We start from the raw sequence: 22,009 nt of genomic DNA on the forward strand, positions 1-22,009 counted from the left end.
CAATAGGCATTCATCGGTTCACAGAATGGTAAATGATCAGTGGTGGACAGCCAAGTTTTGTGATCTGTTTATTAAAATAGACATAACTTGGGAATAGAGTATGCAAATTACGTGAACTTTTCATGTACTTTATCCCTATGTTTTTCTTGTGTGAAATGAAGCAAGCCAAATATTTAAAAAATACTCTTCAAATTGGGTAACTTTCTTTGTGACTCACCCTGTAGAACAAAAGGAATTAAAAACATCTAATGAAATTCCCGAGAAAACTAAAAGATTAGCCTGTATACCTCAATATGCCAACATTCTTGATGCATGTTCTTTCATGACATTATTATTTCTAGCCGTTTGATACTTCTTTATATACAGTACAGAAGATTTAAAAAACTCATAGCAGTTCATAGCCTATTGTCTATTTACTGTGTTTTGTGTGTGTGTGGATATTTCTTCAGAAAGAATGTTGCAACCTGACGCTGCTTCAAAGATTGTATACAAAGTCTATGGAGAGTCACAATTTTTTTAAAAGTATTTCCTAACAAAATTGGAAATGTTTCTCAGTCCCAGATTCATGTCTTATCATCATTTTTACAATTACGGGCCTTCATTGAGATGAAATATGAAGGAAAAAGCAGCGTCAGGTTGCAACATTCTTTCCAATCCTTCTATACCCTTCCTCTCTGGCTGGCAATTTCAACAAGGCCAACCCAGCAGTCAAATAAATCAAATGCTCTTTTTTAACAGTTGAGTGCTCTCTGCCTTCATAAAGCAGGATTGGCTGGCTGTGATTGTTATGGAACCTGATATGCTGTGACTGTAGGAGATTGATAAGCCAGCTGTGCCTACCAGTCACCTGCTTTTGTCTGTTGATGGAATTTGACTAGTCACGGTGCCTACGGAAATATGATCCGACTGTTGGTGACTAGCCTGTGTAAAAGGCATGGTAGGGAAACAGGATTGAATTTTTGACTGTCTGTGACTGGTCAAACAAAAAGAGGGTTAATTAAGATGCTACCTAATTGAAGAACAGATACTTAAGCAATTCCAACAAAAACTAAAGAAATTATTTCATTTCAATTATTTCCCTTTCTTTTGGTTTGTACACATGCATTCACTTCAAACTCAACTGTTAAAATTATCAGGCAGCATTTGTTTCTGGCAATATAGTTTTCTAAAAACTCAAAATAATTAACAAAAAATTCACTGTGAACATAATTAAAAAAATATTTTCAATGCAATTTTTTTATCACACCAATTTATACAATATACAATCTGACGTGGAGTGTTGCTCACATTGATACGCTTGTAAGCGCAGTTCACGTCAAGTTCTCACAAGTCATCATTGTTGAGCTATTCAAATTAACTGAGACAAAGACCATTCTTATCTTTGTTAATCAGCTGTGACTTGACTAGTGATTTACTTGATTAAAAGTCTGCTCTTGAGGACAAGCAAATATCAGAATGTAGCCATTTTCTCCAACTACTGATTCTTCGTCATTTCCCCCTTTTTTTTTAGGAGTTCAGTCTGTCTTGATCATCTTGCTATATTCTTCCTGCTCTTTAGCTTTGTAGATGCTTTTCACGCGAGTCCTCTTCAATTGGCCATCCCTAAAAAATAAATACAAAATGGTTTCATACTTGAAGTACAATGCTTCAAACGCTTGGTTGAATAATTCACTGATACAGAAATGTACAGGTAGGATAAATTTAATTATTAATTTATTTACTTTTTTTGGATGATGATGAAGGAAAACTAACATCCAATATTGGGTTTTGCCCTTCACCGACGTGTTTTTATAAACACTGTATGCTCAGTGTTGTCACGAGTGATTGTGAAAAACAATTACTTAAGCGGGACTCGAACCCTTGATCTCCTGCTTACTAGTGCAGAGGTCTTCCCACTTGACCACCAAGCTTGCGACCCGATCCGAGCAAGCTTGGGTGGTTTTTAACACCCTCAGGTGTTAAAAACATCATATCCCACATCACAACATTCAACAATTGTTAAATAGTGACCAGGTAAAAAGTTAAAATACTGACCGGGTAAAAAGTTAAAATACTGAAAATAACAAATTAAAATACTGACAGGGTAAAAAGTTAAAATACTGACCAGGGTGAAAAGTTAAAATTCTGACCAGGTAAAAAGTTAAAATACTGACCAGGTAAAAAGTTAAAACACTGACCAGGTAAAAAGTTAAAACAGTGACCAGGTAAAAAGTTAAAATAGTGACCAGGTAAAAAGTTAAAATAGTGACCGGGTAAAAAGTTAAAATACTGACCAGGTAAAAAGTTCAAATGCTGACCCGGTAAAACGTTAAAATACTGACCAGGTAAAAAGTTCAAATACTGACCAGGTAAAAAGTTAAAATACCGACCTGGTAAAAAGTTAAAATACTGACCAGGTAAAAAGTTAAATACTGACCCAAAAAGTTAAATACTGACCGGGTAAAAAGTTCAAATTCTGACCAGGTAAAAAGTTAAAATACTGACCAGGTAAAAAGTTAAAATACCGACCTGGTAAAAAGTGAAAATACTGACCAGGTAAAAAGTTAAATACTGACCCAAAAAGTTAAATACTGACCGGGTAAAAAGTTAAAATACTGACCAGGTAAAAATTTTAAATACTGACCAGGTTAAAAGTTAAAATACTGACAAGGTAGGAAGTTAAAATCCTGACCAGGTAAAAAGTTAAATACCTACCAGGTAAGATCAAGAAGTCCGCCTTGCTTAGCGATGGCTGCCTTGACTCGGTTAGCAAAATCAATGGATTCCTCATCCTCCTAAAGGATACAGAATACAAACATTTTAAGAAGTGCAGTTGGCGCAGTGGTTACTTTCCTCGCCTTCCACCGCTACGGCCCGGGTTCGATTCCTGCCCTGGTCCACATGTGGATTGGGTTTTCAGTCCCTGCCTGATTCCGTGGGATTTCCCCCAGAATACTCTTCTGGGGTTATCCTCCCACCTCTAAAACTGTAATTTCTTCTCATTGTCTTCTCTCTACAGGTTTCTTTAGGCTTGCGAGTTAAAGTGCCTGGGGCGCATTTGAGGAATTGTTGGTTTCATTACAAAAAAATTAATAAGAAGTTTCTAATATTGAAACTCATGCTCAAGGAAAGTAAAGCTACACAATTTAATAAAAATCTTATAGAATAAAGAAGAAAAGTACTTGAATAAATGAAATGTGCTGAATGATTTGGAGACTTGGAAAATGATGAATACATTTAGTTGTGTATATCACCATCACTGAGACGTCTTGGTGGCTTACCCCTCTGACCATGGGAGGCAGATACCAGACATCGCACACAATGGCCCAGCTAGTCAGCATCATGAGCAGGTACCGGACCATTGAATACTTGCTGCTGTTCCAGAACGGATCCCCAAAGTTGGAATTGTACTGGAGACAAACAAAAAGGCCAAACCAAACACTCAAAATGAGTAAGGAGTCAACTGATATCCAGGGAAAAAAATGCTGTCAAGCTTATCCTTGGTAGGCAAGTTGTCTCAGGTACTTGTCGCAGTATACCCAGCCCCATACGTGACAGAGGGGTACCCCCCCCCTCTATCTCCCTATACACACCCTAGACTATTGTTACCTAACACATCCCCCAGATATCTCAAAAGAATTCCTGAGTTTTTGGAACACAATGACCAACACAAAAGAGGGCGGGGGGGGGGGGGGGGGAGGAGGTTCCCCCCGTCACATATCTTGCTAGCCTACATATGTCTCGCATGATTCTTAAAAGGGCCTAATTTCATGGCTTACTACAGCAGAAAATTGTGCTAAGCACTATTTCATGGCGCGGATGTGCAAACGGTTGCTTGCGCATGGAGATTTCTATTGTTACGTCACTGATTTAAGCAACTGTTTTCTCTGGGGTTTAGCGTGCCTTCTGCTGTGCTGACTGCCGCCCTCTCCATGAAATATACAGAGGATCTGTTAGCAGCGCCGTGAACTTGGGCTCAGGATTTGTTAAAGGACTTGGGATTTACTTTTTATTCGGACTTGTGATGGACTCAACTAGCCGTCTACGACACTGTGGCTAAACTGGTACGTAGTTGGCAACAATATAACAATATAAAATTGATAAAAATTGGAGAGGCCAAAAATCATGCCTACCTTTATAGCTACCGGCCAGATGGTGCCGCCGACCTCAAAACTGCCTTTTTTAAACTGCATGACAGAGGTGTTGTTTATGCACGTTCCTGTGGACATGAAATATGCAAGTTCAATGTTTTCCCATCAGAATACAAATGCAAGGAAGGATACGTAGAAGTTATGAGGATTTATCAAAAGAAATGTATAGCGACCAAATATACACAGTTCAGAGTGTGGCCTCCTCAGGAAGAACTGTGTTTATGGTGCAGTGTGGCCTCATCATGAGCGACAAGGAAGAACAGAGTAACAGACTAGGTGTGCTGGCTGGTCCAGTACATGCGAATGATGCACGATCTGGTACACGGTACCCTGTGGAGACATGTGCATAATAGGGAACAAAAGATTGTATATGTCTCCACAGTACAATTTCTATAGGTGAATACGTCTCCACAAGGTTATCACGAAATAGATAAATGGATTTTACTCAAAAACTGGGAATTTCTAAGGTGTGTTGATCCGTCGCAAATTGAAGTATTTTATGTAAGGGATATTTAGTCCCAATTTCAGCCCAGGGAATTCATTCTGGTCAAAAAAAGGAGCATTTTGAAACTACACTTTCAAACTCTAAAATTTGAGTACACAAGAACAAAGAAATGACTCCACAAGAATACAAATTCCAGTATCTGTGTTCATATCAATTTGTGCAAAGTATCTTGGCTTTGGAGGAATGCAACTGGGCAAAGGCTCATGGAAAAAATAAAGTACGGTACTTAAATAAACAGGTAGTGTGGTAAAACCGATTGGGAAACAAGAGTGTGTTTAACATTACAACCCACCTTCAGGAAAGATCAAGATGGGTAACTTGTTGGGATCGTTCACATGCTCTCGCAACCTGCAGGACGAATAAAGTAAAACATTTATTCATGAAGTCTCTCAGGAAGGGTTTAGACTTCCTTCTGGGATCTGGTGGCTTCAAGTATTATTTTTCCCCAAAACTTTGTGGACACGACAAAGGCAATTAATAAAATGGGTAAAAAATAGTTTTGTAGATATTTAATAGAACTCTATAATTGATGAAAGGAAGAGGAAAAAGAGATTGATGATTATCTAAAAACTAAAGTTTGACTACCCCTACACATGTTGGCTTTGCCCCACTGTAAATTCAAAATTGCGGTTTACAACTTCAGGCTCATTTCGTGATGACAGGTCACAAATGGAAAGGGAAAAATTGGAGGCCTTGATTAATGCCCAATCCAGAACTGACCATAAGCCATGCCAACGTTCATTTCTCAAAGTGCTTGTGACGGAGTTGGATCAAGAAACTGTGGTCACCTGACCAAATATCATGATCTTTGACTGTGGTCACCTGACCAAATATCATGATCTTAGACTGTGGTCACCTGACCAAATATCATGATCTTAGACTGTGGTCACCTGACCAAATAGCAAGAGCTTAGACTGTGGTCACCTGACCATATATCATGATCTTAGACTGTGGTCACCTGACCAAATATCATGATCTTTTAGTCAATGGCCACTGTTTGATTGTTGGGAATGAAGGGTCTATTGTATGACACCATCGGCCCTCGGGCACCAACAAATTTTGCCTGGTAACCCACCCACCTCTCTGTGACTTTCTTCCTGTCGCGCATCTCGGACCGCTCAAACCAGATGTGGTCGGTACCCGTGCGACTCATGGCACGCTGGACCATCCCCATAAAACCGCTGTGCAGCTGGCCAATCTAAGAATAGAAACCGAAGTTAGACACCAACATTTCATTTCTAACTCAAGTTATCATTCGGAACCATTTACATTGAACTCACCACGGTGACCTTGACCTTTGACCTTTTGACCCCAAAACCAATCCCAACTTGCCTGTACCCAAGGGCAAACCCCTACCTCAGTCAGACACCAAAATCTCATTTCTAACTCAAGTTATCATCCGGAAACCATTTACCTTTATCTCACCATGCTGACCTTGACCTTTGACCTTTTGACCCCAAAACCAATCCCAACTTGCCTTCTCCCAAGGGGAACCCTCTTCCAAAGTTAGACACCAAAATCGCATTTCTAACTCAAGTTATCATCCGGAAACCATTTACCTTTAACTCACAATGGTGACCTTGACCTTTGACCTTTTGACCCCAAAACCAATCCCAACTTGCCTACTCCCAAGGGCAACCCTCTACCAAAGTTAGACACCAAAATCTCATTTCTAACTCAAGTTATCATCCTGAAACCATTTACATTTAACTCACCACGGTGACCTTGACCTTTGACCTTTTGACCCCAAAACCAATCCCAACTTGCCTACTCCCAAGGGCAACCCCCTATCAAAGTTAGACACCAAAATCTCATTTCTAACTCAAGTTATCATCCGGAAACCATTTACCTTTATCTCACCATGCTGACCTAGACCTTTGACCTTTTGACCCCAAAACCAATCCCAACTTGCCTTCTCCCAAGGGCAACCCTCTTCCAAAGTTAGACACCAAAATCTCATTTCTAACTCAAGTTATCATCCGGAAACCATTTACATTTAACTCACCACGGTGACCTTGACCTTTGACCTTTTGACCTCAAAACCAATCCCAACTTGCCTACTCCAAAGGGCAACCCCCTACCGAAGTTACAACCCCAAACAACATTTCTAACTCAAGTTATCATCCGGAAACTAAGCTGCCCGGACGGACGGACGGACAGACACACATACATCCGGACGGACGGACGCCCTAGGCGATGACAATACCCCTCGAGCCTCTCGGCTGAGGGGTAAAAAACAAAAGATAGAAAGTGACAAAACGTGAATTCTTTTATAGCTTACATGGTTCAAAGTTAAGGTAAAAATCTACTAGACTACAGGGCTAGTAGCTAAAATTTCACCAAAAAAATGGATGATTCATAATAAATTTGGCTGGCAAATCTATAAATTGACTGGGGAAACTCAATTTTCCTGGGGTTCTGTTGAATTTTTAATTCACATCTTAATATACCAAATTGTATAAATACATGCATTTAGTGATCTGATTTAGGCCATGTCCAAATTCGTTACACACAGTTTTTACCCAAGCCAAAAAAAATAAAAATACTTACAAATGCGTAGACATTGTCGAAACTCAAGATGGCTATGTCGATTGGTGAGGTGTGATTGGCCACACAAATCCCTCCCTTGGCTCGGTTTTCTCTGTAACCATGGTAACAGAAGATGTCTGATAATATGAGTTTGGAATCATGAAAAGATTACTGATGCACTGGCGCAATACAATGCATGCTGCACTACCTTTGTACACTTTGGTATTCTTAAATATAAAAATTAATTGTAAAAAAATATTTTTGGACAGAATATCTACTGAATCGCTTGAATCATCCGTTCATAAATACCTAAGATAGTTTACCCATTCCTACTGGTCGAGAAGCCGTAATGTGGTCGGTTTTAAACGGTTGATAAAGACATGGCTGGCTGGTCTTAAACACTTTTCCCCAGTGTCACATGAAATTTGGACTCCTATGAAATCCGGTGCATTTGACCGTTTTATTGGTTGAACGTTCACAATCTTCACGTAGGCATGCGCAACACTACCAGTGAATCAGAATTTCATAGTCCAAAATTCGCAATACACTGGCACAGCTGCGTTGTGCGCCACATCGCGCAGTAGGCGCGATGCATGCCCATCTCCATATAAGGAGTTGTTTACGACACTCGCGAGACTGGACATACCGTAATATAAGCTAGAGGGGTGTCCTGAAAAACATGAGGGAAAACTGTTGAACAACATCGTTGGAATTCAACTCAGAAACTTATACTGGCCATTTGCTATGCTAATTTTGCATGACAAGTTTATGCTTGTCTCCACATGATGGTAAATTGAATACTTAAAAGAATGACATTATAATGAAAGATCTCTCACAGTTAACAGGAGTGAAAATTTTGGGAGGGGTTCAAAACAGAATCAAAAGGGGGCGTGGCAGGACGGGAAAGGGGGGTAATTGTATAAAAGAAAGACTTACTTGTTATGGAATGTGATAATGGCTGAGAAGCATCGGCAGAACATGCGATGGAGTGTCAGGGAGCTGTACTTGTTGACTATCTGTTTCAATCTAAATGCAATCAATAAAAAAAGAAGAAATCTCAGCAATTACCACAATCACTGGATAGGAACATGTCTCTGTGAAAATTTCTACCACAATTCTAACAGTTTAAGACCACGTTATGAGAAAGAAATTGAATTATTCCTAGTGAAGTACCTTGAATCTGGGAGATATCCGAGGAAAGCAGAGGACACCAACAGGTACAGCATACAGATGATGGTGACGGCCAATCTGCCGAGACAAGTGTGCGAAAATGAACAAAGGCTCAATATTCAATGAAAGAAATTCAGAAAAACCTATTAGCAACAAGTATTAATTTCACATTGGATTACATTGTATTACATTGTGTTTATTCTCTGTAAAACCAAAAAAAACACAGAGTGCTTGGGCGGTTTCAGGGGCGGTTTTGGGCGCTACAGGGAGTAATAGGCAGGGTGGTTTTGGGCGCTACAGGGAGTAATAGGCAGGGTGGTTTTGGGCGCTACAGGGAGTAAAAGGCAGGGCGGTTTCGGGCGCTACAGGGAGTAATAGGCAGGGTGGTTTTGGGCACTACAGGGAGTAATAGGCAGGGCAGTTAGGGGGGCTACAGTGAGTAATAGGCAGGGTGGTTTCGGGCGCTACAGGGAGTAATAGGCAGGGTGGTTTTGGGCACTACAGGGAGTAATAGGCAGGGCAGTTAGGGGGGCTACAGTGAGTAATAGGCAGGGCGGTTTTGGGCACTACAGGGAGTAATAGGCAGGGTGGTTTTGGGCGCTACAGGGAGTAAAAGGCAGGGCGGTTTCGGGCGCTACAGGGAGTAATAAGCAGGGTGGTTTTGGGCACTACAGGGAGTAATAGGCAGGGCAGTTAGGGGGGCTACAGTGAGTAATAGGCAGGGTGGTTTTGGGCGCTACAGGGAGTAATAGGCAGGGTGGTTTTGGGCACTACAGGGAGTAATAGGCAGGGCAGTTAGGGGGGCTACAGTGAGTAATAGGCAGGGCGGTTTTGGGCACTACAGGGAGTAATAGGCAGGGTGGTTTTGGGCAATACAGGGAGTAATAGGCAGGGTGGTTTTGGGTGCTACAGGGAGTAATAGGCAGGGTGGTTTTGGGCGTTACAGGGAGTAATAGGCAGGGCGGTTTTGGGCGCTACAGTGAGTAATAGGCAGGGCAGTTAGGGGGGCTACAGTGAGTAATAGGCAGGGCGGTTTTGGGCGCTACAGTGAGTAATAGGCAGGGCGGTTTTGGGCGCTACAGGGAGTAATAGGCAGAGCAGTTAGGGGGGCTACAGGGAGTAATAGGCAGGGCGATTTCGGGCACTACAGTGAGTAATAGGCAGGACAGTTAGGGGCGCTACAGGGAGTAATAGGCAGGGTGGTTTTGGGCGCTACAGGGAGTAATAGGCAGGGCAGTTAGGGGGGCTACAGGGAGTAATAGGCAGGGTGGTTTTGGGCATTACAGGGAGTAATAGGCAGGGCAGTTAGGGGGGGCTACAGGGAGTAATAGGCAGGGTGGTTTTGGGCGCTACAGGGAGTAATAGGCAGGGCAGTTAGGGGGGCTACAGGGAGTAATAGGCAGGGTGGTTTTGGGCATTACAGGGAGTAATAGGCAGGGCAGTTAGGGGCGCTACAGGGAGTAATAGGCAGGGTGGTTTTGGGCATTACAGGGAGTAATAGGCAGGGCAGTTAGGGGGGCTACAGTGAGTAATAGGCAGGGTGGTTTTGGGCGCTACAGGGAGTAATAGGCAGGGCAGTTAGGGGGGCTACAGGGAGTAATAGGCAGGGTGGTTTTGGGCATTACAGGGAGTAATAGGCAGGGCAGTTAGGGGGGGCTACAGGGAGTAATAGGCAGGGTGGTTTTGGGCGCTACAGGGAGTAATAGGCAGGGCAGTTAGGGGGGCTACAGGGAGTAATAGGCAGGGTGGTTTTGGGCATTACAGGGAGTAATAGGCAGGGCAGTTAGGGGCGCTACAGGGAGTAATAGGCAGGGTGGTTTTGGGCATTACAGGGAGTAATAGGCAGGGCAGTTAGGGGGGCTACAGTGAGTAATAGGCAGGGTGGTTTTGGGCGCTACAGGGAGTAATAGGCAGGGCAGTTAGGGGGGCTACAGGGAGTAATAGGCAGGGTGGTTTTGGGCGCTACAGTGAGTAATAGGCAGGACAGTTAGGGGCGCTACAGGGAGTAATAGGCAGGGTGGTTTTGGGCGCTACAGGGAGTAATAGGCAGGGCAGTTAGGGGGGCTACAGGGAGTAATAGGCAGGGTGGTTTTGGGCGCTACAGTGAGTAATAGGCAGGGCGGTTTTGGGCGCTACAGGGAGTAATAGGCAGGACAGTTAGGGGCGCTACAGGGAGTAATAGGCAGGGTGGTTTTGGGCATTACAGGGAGTAATAGGCAGGGCAGTTAGGGGGGCTACAGTGAGTAATAGGCAGGGCGGTTCCGGGTGCTACAGTGACTTAAAGGGTTAATATTCCATTCCGGGAAAATGTTGTTTTTTTTCCCGAAAAGTAGTCTTTTTTCTCTAAGGCATGATACCTCACATCCTTTCCTTTTCTCAAAGTTTAAAGGTTTACAGTAAATGTTTTGCGAGGAACAGTAAAAATTGGTATCTGTGGAGTTTTAGAGGTCTTGTGTTTAGCGACACCTACTGTTCATGTTCAGACATGGTTGATAAGAAAGGCACAGACAGTGCATGAAAGATTTTAGAGAAATAACACTCAATGTGCCAACTCTGGAGTCCCCTTATTTCCACACACATCAGGTGCACAGATATCCGCACAAAATGCATTATTGAGATTTTTCATTTCATGAACCCTTTAAACATTTCAAACAAATCTTTCATCTTGTACAGTAATTTCTATGCTGATCGCTAAAAGGATGTCAAACCGGATTGTTCCGGATCTTTTTTGATGACAAGTTGGCCTGTCAGTGACCTTGAGCTATGAGTTATCAAAAAGGTCACAGAACTAAATTTGGTTTAAAGATATTGCAAAGTTGAACTTTCAGAGAAGCTAATGAGATAACGGTGCAGAGACTGAACTTAGATGTCAGATATCAGACATTTACTGATCATTTTGTAAGAACAAATATTGTTCTATAAAATATATTCTAAGTGCATACATGTATATTGTACTCTAGTAATTGTTATGTCTGTTTAATTTGAGTGAAAATGTGTGTGTGTGTGTGGGGGGGGGGGGGGGGGGGGGGAGACGCACATATTTGCTCACCTAACAGGTAAAAGCAAAAAGTATCGAAACACAAAACCTGCCATCCAGAGCAACGTCAGACGAATACTGCAAAGAAGATATTAATGAATGAAGATTAATGAAGAACAAATACAAACAATTATGAAAAGAAACCTAAGTTTTTGACAACATTTGCAAACATCAAAAACAAAAGTATTGAATTGTTATGAAATAATTTGCTGGACTGTTAGTGAATGACAGTCTAAAGCATCCTCTAAAATCATGGCACCTGGTGTGCTGACACTTTTAAAGAAAAGTGGTGTTTTTGTATCAATTTTTGTATCGGCCGACCAGCGTTAGAAATTTTTTTTTTTTCAAATACTGCCCCCAATTTAGCATATTTTGTTTGCAATCGATTACACACCTATGAACCTGTACAAGCCAGCTAGACTGGTTCCCTGACCTTACAATTCCCTGACGTCCGTAAATTTCTCCTTTTCAATTTAAGTGTGGTCAGGGAACCAGACTACATGAACATGATTGTTTTTCTTGGTTTTTCCAGCATCTATAAACACAAAACTTCAAACAAGTTGCTATAAAACTCTAACCCCCCAAATCCACTCATTTCTGAAAATTACAGCAAAAGCAAATGTTGTATATTCCCTTTAAATAGGAAACTATGAATTTAAAAAAAATATTGTTTTTGTCCTGTATGATGGTACATGTATATGTACATGTAGTTTGCCCTTGGCACATGTGCAAGCCTATCAATGCAGATTTCGAAAGACCACTTCACTGATTTTGAAAACCATTTCCAGTTAGGAAATAACAATCAACGATTCTTTTGTGTTGTGATATTTGATTTACTAAAAATAACTGTGAAGGAAATGAACCATTAACCAGCACTCATGGTCGTAGGTTAATAAATAACTCCATATACAATGCATTGAGAATATAATGTTAAGTGAAATATGTGGATACTAACATGTATAGGGTAGTCTGTATTGCCAATCATTGTTGGCTCGACTTTTTAAAAAACTTTACAGAATATAAAGATGGAAGAATTTCAAGGTAACTCCAGAGCTGAATACTGCTTTAGTAAGTTTCAAACTAGGCATGTTCTACAGATGACCTTCATGAATAAAGGGGGGGGGGGGTATGCCCAGTTGGTTACACATTCTTACAAAAACAAAAAAACAAATGCTAAGGCCAAAAAAAAAAGTCTCCGGTTTCTGGTATGCGCGCGTGTCGCCGTAGCCATGTGCGTCGGCAAAATGAAAAAAAAAATTTTCAATGAAAGATGATGTCTCAAAACCGCCAAACTCACTGGTTTGACTGGAATCCTGCTGCTGCACAATTTTAACGTGTTTTTAGATTGGTTTATGGTCGAGAATAAGCTTTATGTGGCCTCTCTGGACTCCCATATATTTGCACTAAGTTTAGTCGGGCACCATTTGCTGTCATCAGCCGACATTTGAAGCAAAAAAATCAGGTAAAAAAAAAAAAAAAAAGCCGCGTCGCCGCACCACTTTTTGGGCAAGCTCCATACCAGAAACCGGAGACTTTTTTTTTTTGGCCTAAGTACCGGTAAGAGGCAAACTACATTCTTGTGTGAAAACTTACTTGAGGTACTGGTAACGCATGCTGGTTCTCGTCAGCAAATTCCACGATGGTAACTCTAATGTGTAGGGAAAAAATGAGAGAAAAAGAACATTTGTTATTACTTTGAGGTTATTTATTTATTAATTTATTATTATTATTTTGTTTATTTATCTAGTTTTTTTTTGGGGGGGGGGGGGTTAGAAGTGGTGGATTGGGGTGATGACGGCAGAGGTGACAAACACCCCCAGCAAATAAACACAATATAGCCACTTATCCCCTACCCTTCGTCCTTGGATCAAATTGTCTTGAAGTTGACCTGGAAAATTCACACATGTACATGTCGAAAGAGGGTAAACAAGTTCCATTGGTTTGATACGTGTCTTCCTTTTTAGATTACGAACATCCTGTATTCCCCTATAAATCCAGTTCTGGAAAATTAGCTTCTATACAATGTTAGGCATATACTGAAGATCAATAAATACACCAAAAATATCTTTCATAAACTTTTGTTCAAGATTTGTTTTTCAAAGTTGAACCAAGGAATTGACTAGAGCGATATCCAAACCCCACTCCAAGCAATTTCTTTGTTCAACTTTGAAAAAACATTATAATGTAACTAGTCAGTTTCCTTTAAATGTCTCATTTAAAAAAAAAAGTTTAAAGTTTGTGTCAGAATTTGCTCTATGGGGGTCAAGTACCAAATATCAGAGAATACTTCATGTGTTCTGCACACTTGTATGGAAAGAAATGCATGCACAGGTTACTTCTTAGTAGTACTTTGTAGCTTTAGGTCAGGTTAGGGTTTGCCCGACAGATGCAGCTCCAGTGAAATTTAGCCCAGGGTTGTATTCATGGCCTCAGTTGCAGAATGTAGACGATGGAGTATTTTATCGGTAATAAATTGTGGTCAAGGATTTCCAACGGTTCCCAAGTCACCAAGCTGTGTAGCAAGGTAAACAGCAAGGTAAACAGCAGGACCGAAGGCCACGCTGCTTGGACTTCAATATCTTTGGCTTGTGAAGGTGCATGTACATGTACATGTATGTGTTTTGAACACCATTTTCTTTGCACTGTATCTTTGTTTAAGTTCAGCCTTTTGAGACACGTATGAAAAATACAATTTTTGTCACTCAGCTGCCAAATGAAAAAAAAAAAAAACGCTACTTATATCAGAAACCTGGAGATGAGAATTGAGTCACATGTCATGCCCACTAAATCACAGTTGTATTACATGTATAAATATATCTTGTCTCTTTGTTTGATCATCACTTTTACATCATATTGCCAACTTGACCGGAAAATGAACCTGAACGTCCTCACTTCAAACCCCTCAGATTGTTAATGGATTCTTGAAATTTAACACAATTTACAATTCCTTTCTTTTATCAAAAACCTACAACTTGAAGGTTCGCACGGCAAAGTCTGCAATACATGCAAGAGTACGTGTCAGCAGGAGCAAAGCCAGATTTTATTTGCACGTTGCAAAATAGAATTTTCGTCCCGTTTAACCCATTTTCACCGTCCAGATTTTGCTTCTATCAGCGTCCTGATTTTGCTTTTCAAGTTTCCATTCCATTGTAATCTGCCACTCTGCAAACCCCCGGCTATGCTACTGCATGTAAATTTGCGATTGCATCGTGTGACAAGAAATATCTTCGGTGAGATGTTGTTCTGAAAAACATGCACTTGAAATTTTCAGAGGAAATTGAATATCATTACAAATGTCCTATTTGAAAGTATTATTACTTAAATATTGTGACATAAAACTGACATTACATTATGCAGAATACAATATTCAGCTAGCCTACACAATGTATTTCCATGCAACTACATGTACATGTACATGTAAAACGAAGAACCACATGGCTACTACAAATGTAACTTCATCTTGAGTAAACACTTCATCTTGGTGGGTAGTCATTATCTCAAATCTACTGAAAATCTCATATTTATCAAAGTTACATAAGTGGAATGTTGGATTCTGAGGTACATCCATGGAATTATCAAGAACAATGTCAGAAAACTATTATCGTCAAATCTGGGGATTAACCTTAAGCAGATATGTGTGTCATCTCAGATTATCTATTCAATTTGTTATTGATAACTTGCTGTAGTTTATGTATTCAGGTCCTGTACTGGGAGTTGCAAAAAAAAGCATTTTATGTTGAAGCCTTTGAAAAAAACAAAAACAAAACAAAACAAAAAAACCCCGAGCAACTCGGATCAAATCAACTATATTTGGGTTTCTTAGACAAAACCATATTTTACATTTATGAGATTGAAGTACAAAGCCCATGGAACATTCAGGACTGCTTCAATCAAAGTTCAGTCAAAAATGGTTAAATAAATATTCAAAAGGAAAGGTTATCATTTCTACAAACAGAAAAAAACCCAAAATTGTCTGAGAACAGATTCACAGGTGAGCAAGGTCAGACAAAACAAACACTCGAAATAAAAAAAAACCCAAAGTTTACTGAAAAGGCAGTGCAAGAAACAAGACAACAAATGGGACAGGCCAATGATAAGCAACTGATAATGAGATTAATAATCTACATGTATGAAAATAGGTAATGTTATCAGAAATGTCAAATGATTATTCTCAGCAAATAAAGATGATACTCTCTATTTATCAGAATGAATCCTCCCCTGAGCATATGGGGCATTTGAATACTTTGACAACAAGATGCAGTGTTTGTGGTAAAGTTTAATTTTATCTCGGAAAGTTGAAGATAAATTTGTGCACTCACCCTCTGCAGTGAAACGCTTTGTCACCTCATCGTCAATAATAGCCTGTCAAAAGGATTAAACAAAGACATTTTTAAGTCCAAAAAAATTGGACAATATAGAAAGATCACAAATATAGTTTGGCACATTTTAATATCTTTTTACAGGTAATTAAACTCAAAACTACCAAAAAAAAGTATCAAAATCTCAAACCCATCGTAAAGCATTATGTCGCTCTGAAGAAAAAAGTTTAACCCTAACCGCCCTAAATCCTTCCAAAATCCTCTTTGCTAAAGTGGAGGAATTTGGAGGATTGAGGTTACATAGCAAAAGTGCGTTACTGATTTTGTAGGATGCACTTTGTCAAGGTCTTGGGCCGGACTTTGTGTTGTTTTTGCTCAGCCATGCAAAAATATAGGCCTGAATTATGCTTGAAATCCTCCGTACTGCTCCAGGATGTCACTGGCCAAGCCTCAACATATTGACAGTCACTGCAGCAGGATTTTGCAGGATTCAGGCAGTGGTCACCCCTCCACGGACCATATTCAAGAAATAATGGAGGAATTTGCAGGATTGAGGCTATGTGCTATTTTTCCATGAGGCCAAATGGAGGATTTTGCAGGATTGAGGCGACATCCTAGCACAAAGGCCTAGGGAGTTAGGGTTAAAGGGGCTTCTCTAAAATCCAACATAATTCAGACCCACTACTGAGCTACCACACACATTGATGTAGTTGACTCCTTCACAAGTAAATCACAAGTCCATTAATCACAGAATGATCATTTGGAAGGACGTGGAAAGTGGAAACAATGGCAGGTGGGCGGAGACTCACCTCGACCCCCTTCTTGGTGAAGTAGCAGACGTCCGACAGCTGGAACTCTTCAGGGGACCAGTTGAGCTTGCCGTTGGTGACCCTCTGCTTGATGCCGTGAGCCAGATGCTTAGTGGATTCCTTATGAATCAGTTCTACACAGAAAAGAGATGACAAAAAAATATTGGTTGACAAAATTAATCAAAATTGCAATGATTATATAAATCCCCAACTCCCTAGGCCTTTTTGCTAGGATGTAGCCTCAATCCTGCAAAATCCTCCAATTGGCCTCATGGAAAAATAGCATATAGCCTCAATCCTGCAAATTCCTCTGTTATTTCTTGAATATGGTACATGGAGAGGTGACCACTGCCTGAATCCTGCAAAATCCTCCGGCTACGACAGTCAATAGGCCGAGGCAGAGGCAGGGACATCCTGGAGAAGTGCGGAGGATGTCAAGTATAATCAAGGACTAAATTTATGCACGGCTGAGCATAAACAACACAAGGTCCGGCCCAAGACCTTGACACAGTGCGTACTCCGAAATCAGCAACGCACTTTTGCCATGAAACCTCAATCCTGCAAATTCCTCCAATTTGCAAAAAGGATTTTGGAGGATTCAGGGCGGTTAGGGTTAAATGTACTCATGTCTACATGTTTCAACTCTTCTATGCAAACATGCATTCTGAGCCATGTTGTTACTTGGGTCAAAATTGGTAAAAATTGGTCAAGTGACTCATTGGTGTGTTAAAAGTATACCAGGGGAAGTGGAAGGAACCTTTGACTGTTGGTGACCTTTTAAACAGCAGGGGGGTTAAATATTATAAAGCACTATTTCTGTGGCAGTGGTTTTCAATGATTCTCATTTCAGCTTTCAAATTAGTATTTAAACAATAGTCTTTGTTTTTGTATCCATTAATTCAATCAAACTCAAACAGGGTTATAAAACCGGTGGCGCAATCTAAGAGCTGATGTGACTGAGAAGATACACTGCTGATATTGACCCATGTATAGCCAGCATTGGCCATTTTGAAAAGGGAAAATAATTTTGCACTGCCTGAATCTTGGTACGCATATGTCAACTTACAAGTATGCAAACTTGAGCATGGGAATGATTGTTTTTCCAACTCTTCGTTTGAAAAATTAAATACAGAACATCCCGAGTTGCAATCAATGTTACAAATCCACACATAATCTCAAAACACGAACTACATGTACATGTACATGTACATAACAGACTTTCCATATCTTATACTAATATCAGAATCTTATCACACTATTTAACTAAATTGTGCTGGTACATTGTACAATGTACATGCAAAAGTACCTGTATACTTTTTAACGAATAATGCGCCCAATATTTTCAATGATCGCAGGAAGTCTTTTGCCCATGTAATCTGACATTTCCATAAACCAGTTAAACATTCTACATAATTCTGCTTTGCTCATTTCAATTTTTAAATTATGATTTCCGAAAAACCAACATTAATGCAAATCGTGCGATTTGCTATCTACACCCACCATTGGCAGAGTTTACATTTGGCACAACTGTCTTCTCGTCATCACTTTTTTCAACTTCATCGTCATTTTCCTCCTGTTAGCAAAAAAAGGAATTGATTTTTAAAAAATACAGCATTTGTTCATATTAAATATTAAACAAGAAATAAATATATTGGCATAACACTCCAAAACTACTGAGGAAAAATTTGTATTTAATAATAATATAGAAATATACGAAATGAATACTTTCAGGGGGTAAAAAATAGTTATATATTGAAAAATATACAATGTTATTTTCATTTTTGTGGATTCCGAATTTGGAGTAAGGCATTTAGTGGCAATGCAAACCTACATCATGTACATGCTAGTACAACAAATAGAATTTTTTTTAAAGTTAAAATTAACACTAGCTGACAACTTACAGTCTTGAAAAGTTTCATTTTGTAGGTGGCATAAACATGAAAAAAAAATGGAAGCAAGTGCCCTCAAAAGTAGGAAACATGTTTAAGGCGAAGTAAAAAAACAAACATGTTTAGCGTCCCCGCCCGCTTCCTTTTTAGAGGCCGCCTCCTTTTTTTTTTTAAAAGACAAAAATTGATAAATTTTAACGATCTCTGACGAAAGAAATCGTATTTTTAGACTTTTATACCGTGTATAAAGCTGTGGAAATAGTCAATGAGTCCAAGTGGCGGCCATTTTGAAAAAAGCTGGTAACCATCTTGAAAAATAGCCCGGCCGCGTTGCCTTGAAAAATGTGTCAGGCGGCCATTTTGAAAAGAAAAAAAAAAAAAAAAAAGGGCCTCCTCCTTCCTTTTTGTCAAAGAGGCAGGACGCTAAACATGTTTTTTTTTTTTATTTTGCCTTAAGTACATGTAAGTAGATTATTATCAATTATAAAACAAGAAAAATCTCACATTTCACAAGTATTTTTGGAAAAACTATTGCAACTTGATGCCACTTCAGCGGTTGTGTACAAAGATTAAGGAGAGTCAAGAAAAGTTTCAAAGTATTTCCTAACAAAATTGGAAATGCTTCTAAGTCCCAGATTCATGCCTTATTATCAATGTCATTTTTGCAATGACTGACCTTAATTGAGATAATATGTGAAGAAAAAAGTGGCGGGAGGTTAATGCAACACTTTTTTCCATGAATATAAATCAATGTTACTCATTAATTTGTACTCTGAAAAAAATCATTTCCAAAAGTTAAAGGATTTACAAGAAACTAGGCCTATCTAAATTTAATCAATTAAAATATGATTTAAGAGGTGATATAAATACGCTTTATAAGAAGAAATCTTATTAACCTCATCCCCAAAATCAAAGTGTGTTTCCTTTGCAGTCGGCGTTTGTGAGATTTTGTTTCCAAGCTCAAACATCCGAAGTAAAAAGTTGATGTACAGGTGCCGTAATCCGAGCGACAATCCAAAACAACCCGGCACAACGATCAGCAAAACCAGAAACATAAACGGCGTCAAAGTGACGCCAAGGATGACGAGAAGAAGCTGTTCCATTGTGGTCTTCCAAAGTGTTCAAATTCTCAGCAGAAAGTGGGACAGTTTGTCCATGGTTTGTCCAAGATAAAATCCATTATTTCACAATGACAGGCGCCCTGCAGTTCGCGGTTGTTGAAATGAAAATGATTCATATCGTACGATGTCTGGTACGTGTATTGTGCCCTCCCGTTCTTCGTAACGATTGTACAGTGTACAACTTGGAACCCGACCACATCAAGTCCGGTGCTGGCTGGTACCCTGAAGGATTTTAGTGAAAAGCCGCCCATGTCGCGAGCACCAGCGCAAATTTCCAAGATGGCTCCCGTACCGGTTGCAGTTTCGCCGCTAATCAAGGTAAATATGCTTTGAAAGACTCATTTCGAAGACGTGGGAAACTCTACAAAACAAACAGTATATTCTTTGTCATTATAAGAATCCATATGGCCTATTATTGGCCTCTTTTAAGTACATTTGGTGGTTGAAAAGGCCAGTAAAACATCCGAAAACTGCCATCCATCGCTTAAGATTGCAAGAGGGCGCCCTCTAGAGTCTATCAATGATTTTCACCAGAATGTATTAAACGGTAAACGCCACCTTTGTAATGATAAAGTGGGAAACTTTTTTTTTTTTGACTTCTTTTTTTTACTTCGAAAAATACATTTATTGACCATGGCATGTTGACATTAGAGAATTTAATGCTACTGTAGCCTGTAGGCCTATCCCCACTAGTCACTAGGGCAGCGGTATTGTTGCACTGTACTTTTCGCAACATTGCCCGCATTCCAATCTACTGAGAAAATTGTGGAGTAATAATACACCCCTAAATTCTCTGGCTACGAGGTTGGAATCACTGAAAAAAGTACAATTCAAGTACTATCGGTTGAGAGATTTTACATAAAACAGCTGTCACATCGCAACTGATCTTCAGTGTTATATTCATGATTTTAAAAGTAAAGATCATAATGTTTATGTGCAGAATGTTTCTTCCTTTATTCTTCAGTTTTCAAGATATTCGGCATTGTTCCTTGGTATAGCCTATGGCTCTAGAAGAAACAGTGAGTATATTTTTTTTATCATAAATCAATGTTTTGAAATAAGTTGAGAGTAATCTTCAGAAAAAACTTGAAGATCTGTGAAGTTTCAAAGACTCCAGCAAAATATGTGTATTGTGATCGTATACTATATTCTTCCCCTTTTTTTGCAACAGAGAGCCTGGAAAAGAGCGAGGGAGAATTGCTGAGATTGAAGGAGCTGAGAAAGGCCGCTGACGAGAAGAAAGTGGCAGCGGCAGCTAAAGGTAAGAATGACATCAGTTTTAAAGGAGTACAATGTCTGAAGATCACAAACATTTAGAGTCTCGCAATTTTTAGTCATATTTCAAAGACTTTGTTAAAAAAAACCAGCATTTTGTCTTAAATTTGTGGGGAATAAGTTGAAGACCTGTTTGTTTACATCTGATGCAGCAGCTTTGTTTTTCCCTTTTTCGTACGGATGTCCAGCAGCAAATAAAGACATCAAACTTTGAGCCAAACTGTCAAGAAAAGACTGGCATTATTCACCGTGTTTATCGAAATCCTGTAAAAATCAAACAAGTTCAAATTTTCTGATGGTTTTTATTGATCACTGAAGAAAGGATCTTTATGTCTACCAGTCATTTGAGAACATTAGAAATTTCTCGCTAAAATTCTAGAATTTGATCACTGATTTTTTTCGTTCTTCAAATTTCTCTTATCTGCAGAAGGTGGTGGTTCCATTTTCGACTAGAGATGTTGCCGGAAATCCATTCAACCATAGACTCTGTCATGATGAGGGCTCAAGGTCTCTTGTCCACCTTGTCTGCTACAACATCACAGCATCTCCACATCTGAGTTGGCAATGTCGCCGTTGCCGTTTTAGGGTTTCATGTTTGATGTATGGTAGTGTGACATTCGACAGGTCGACTAGAATTCTCATCTAAACTTACCTCACTAAATACCAATTAGATTCTTCGGGCAAATATAATTGAGGATATCTCCTGAAGTATCAGCAACATAAGTTTGCCAAGCGATTAACATTCAGTGTGATATTCATTAAGTACGAACTAAGTCGAGTTGGATAGTAACGATACATATTTGATTTGTGAACATGTAATAGTAATGGGTTGAGATGGCTGTGATGGATTTTTGCGAACCGGGCAATAAGAATGCATGCCACCCTAGGAAAAAGTTAAACATGGGCATGACTGAGATTCCCAGAAGGTTGAATGGTATTGTTTGATGTGTGAATGTGTTAAATAATTATTTTTTCAAAATTTGAAATTTCTATGAAATTACAGATCGCCGTTTTATTACTTGGCCCGTTCAGTTTTAAAATTAAAAATTAAAGATAAAAGGTTTTCAGTTATTTAATCTGAACTTGAGCTTAAAACTGACAAGACATAAGTTCACACACAATCCTACGTTTAGGTACCACCATTTTCCAGATTGTTCAAAGTTTTAATGGAATTTCTATTGAAGTGTTGTGAATAGAACGCAAGTTTTCCACATGGACAAGTACC

General features: G+C 39.6%; 2 protein-coding genes across 2 annotated transcripts; one reads left to right on the forward strand and one right to left on the reverse strand.

Moving 5' to 3' along the window:
- Positions 1-1,232: 1,232 nt before the first annotated feature.
- LOC119720077 (glycerol-3-phosphate acyltransferase 3-like) lies at positions 1,233-19,674 on the reverse strand. The gene is made up of 15 exons (XM_038189599.1): positions 19,285-19,674; positions 18,000-18,072; positions 16,500-16,633; positions 15,691-15,733; positions 12,965-13,019; positions 11,384-11,449; positions 8,338-8,412; positions 8,101-8,190; positions 7,186-7,276; positions 5,715-5,833; positions 4,928-4,983; positions 4,113-4,198; positions 3,261-3,389; positions 2,695-2,774; positions 1,233-1,602 (listed from the first exon to the last, which is right to left on the reverse strand). Exons 1-15 carry the CDS (start codon positions 19,489-19,491, stop codon positions 1,515-1,517), a joined length of 1,392 nt encoding a protein of 463 aa, XP_038045527.1. The 5' UTR covers positions 19,492-19,674; the 3' UTR covers positions 1,233-1,514.
- A 26-nt stretch (positions 19,675-19,700) lies between these two features.
- Positions 19,701-22,007, forward strand: LOC119720078 (ATP synthase subunit e, mitochondrial-like). Its single transcript, XM_038189600.1, has 4 exons — positions 19,701-19,827; positions 20,474-20,528; positions 20,681-20,770; positions 21,212-22,007. Exons 1-4 carry the CDS (start codon positions 19,759-19,761, stop codon positions 21,235-21,237), a joined length of 240 nt encoding a protein of 79 aa, XP_038045528.1. The 5' UTR covers positions 19,701-19,758; the 3' UTR covers positions 21,238-22,007.
- Positions 22,008-22,009: the final 2 nt, after the last annotated feature.

The sequence above is a fragment of the Patiria miniata genome, unplaced genomic scaffold, assembly GCF_015706575.1.
Source record: "Patiria miniata isolate m_02_andy unplaced genomic scaffold, ASM1570657v1 HiC_scaffold_9, whole genome shotgun sequence".
NCBI lineage: Eukaryota > Metazoa > Echinodermata > Asteroidea > Valvatida > Asterinidae > Patiria > Patiria miniata.

Excerpts from the sequence above, each read along its gene's own strand:
- LOC119720077 (XM_038189599.1), bottom strand. The coding sequence starts at position 19,491 with ATGGAACAGCTTCTTCTCGTCATCCTTGGCGTCACTTTGACGCCGTTT. Across the intron at positions 16,634-17,999 it reads AAATGTAAACTCTGCCAATG|AACTGATTCATAAGGAATCC; the intron begins GTGGGTGTAGAT and ends TTTTCTGTGTAG. Across the intron at positions 11,450-12,964 it reads ATGCGTTACCAGTACCTCAA|TATTCGTCTGACGTTGCTCT; the intron begins GTAAGTTTTCAC and ends TCTTCTTTGCAG.
- LOC119720078 (XM_038189600.1), top strand. The coding sequence starts at position 19,759 with ATGTCGCGAGCACCAGCGCAAATTTCCAAGATGGCTCCCGTACCGGTT. Across the intron at positions 20,529-20,680 it reads CTATGGCTCTAGAAGAAACA|AGAGCCTGGAAAAGAGCGAG; the intron begins GTGAGTATATTT and ends TTTTTGCAACAG. Across the intron at positions 20,771-21,211 it reads AGTGGCAGCGGCAGCTAAAG|AAGGTGGTGGTTCCATTTTC; the intron begins GTAAGAATGACA and ends TCTTATCTGCAG.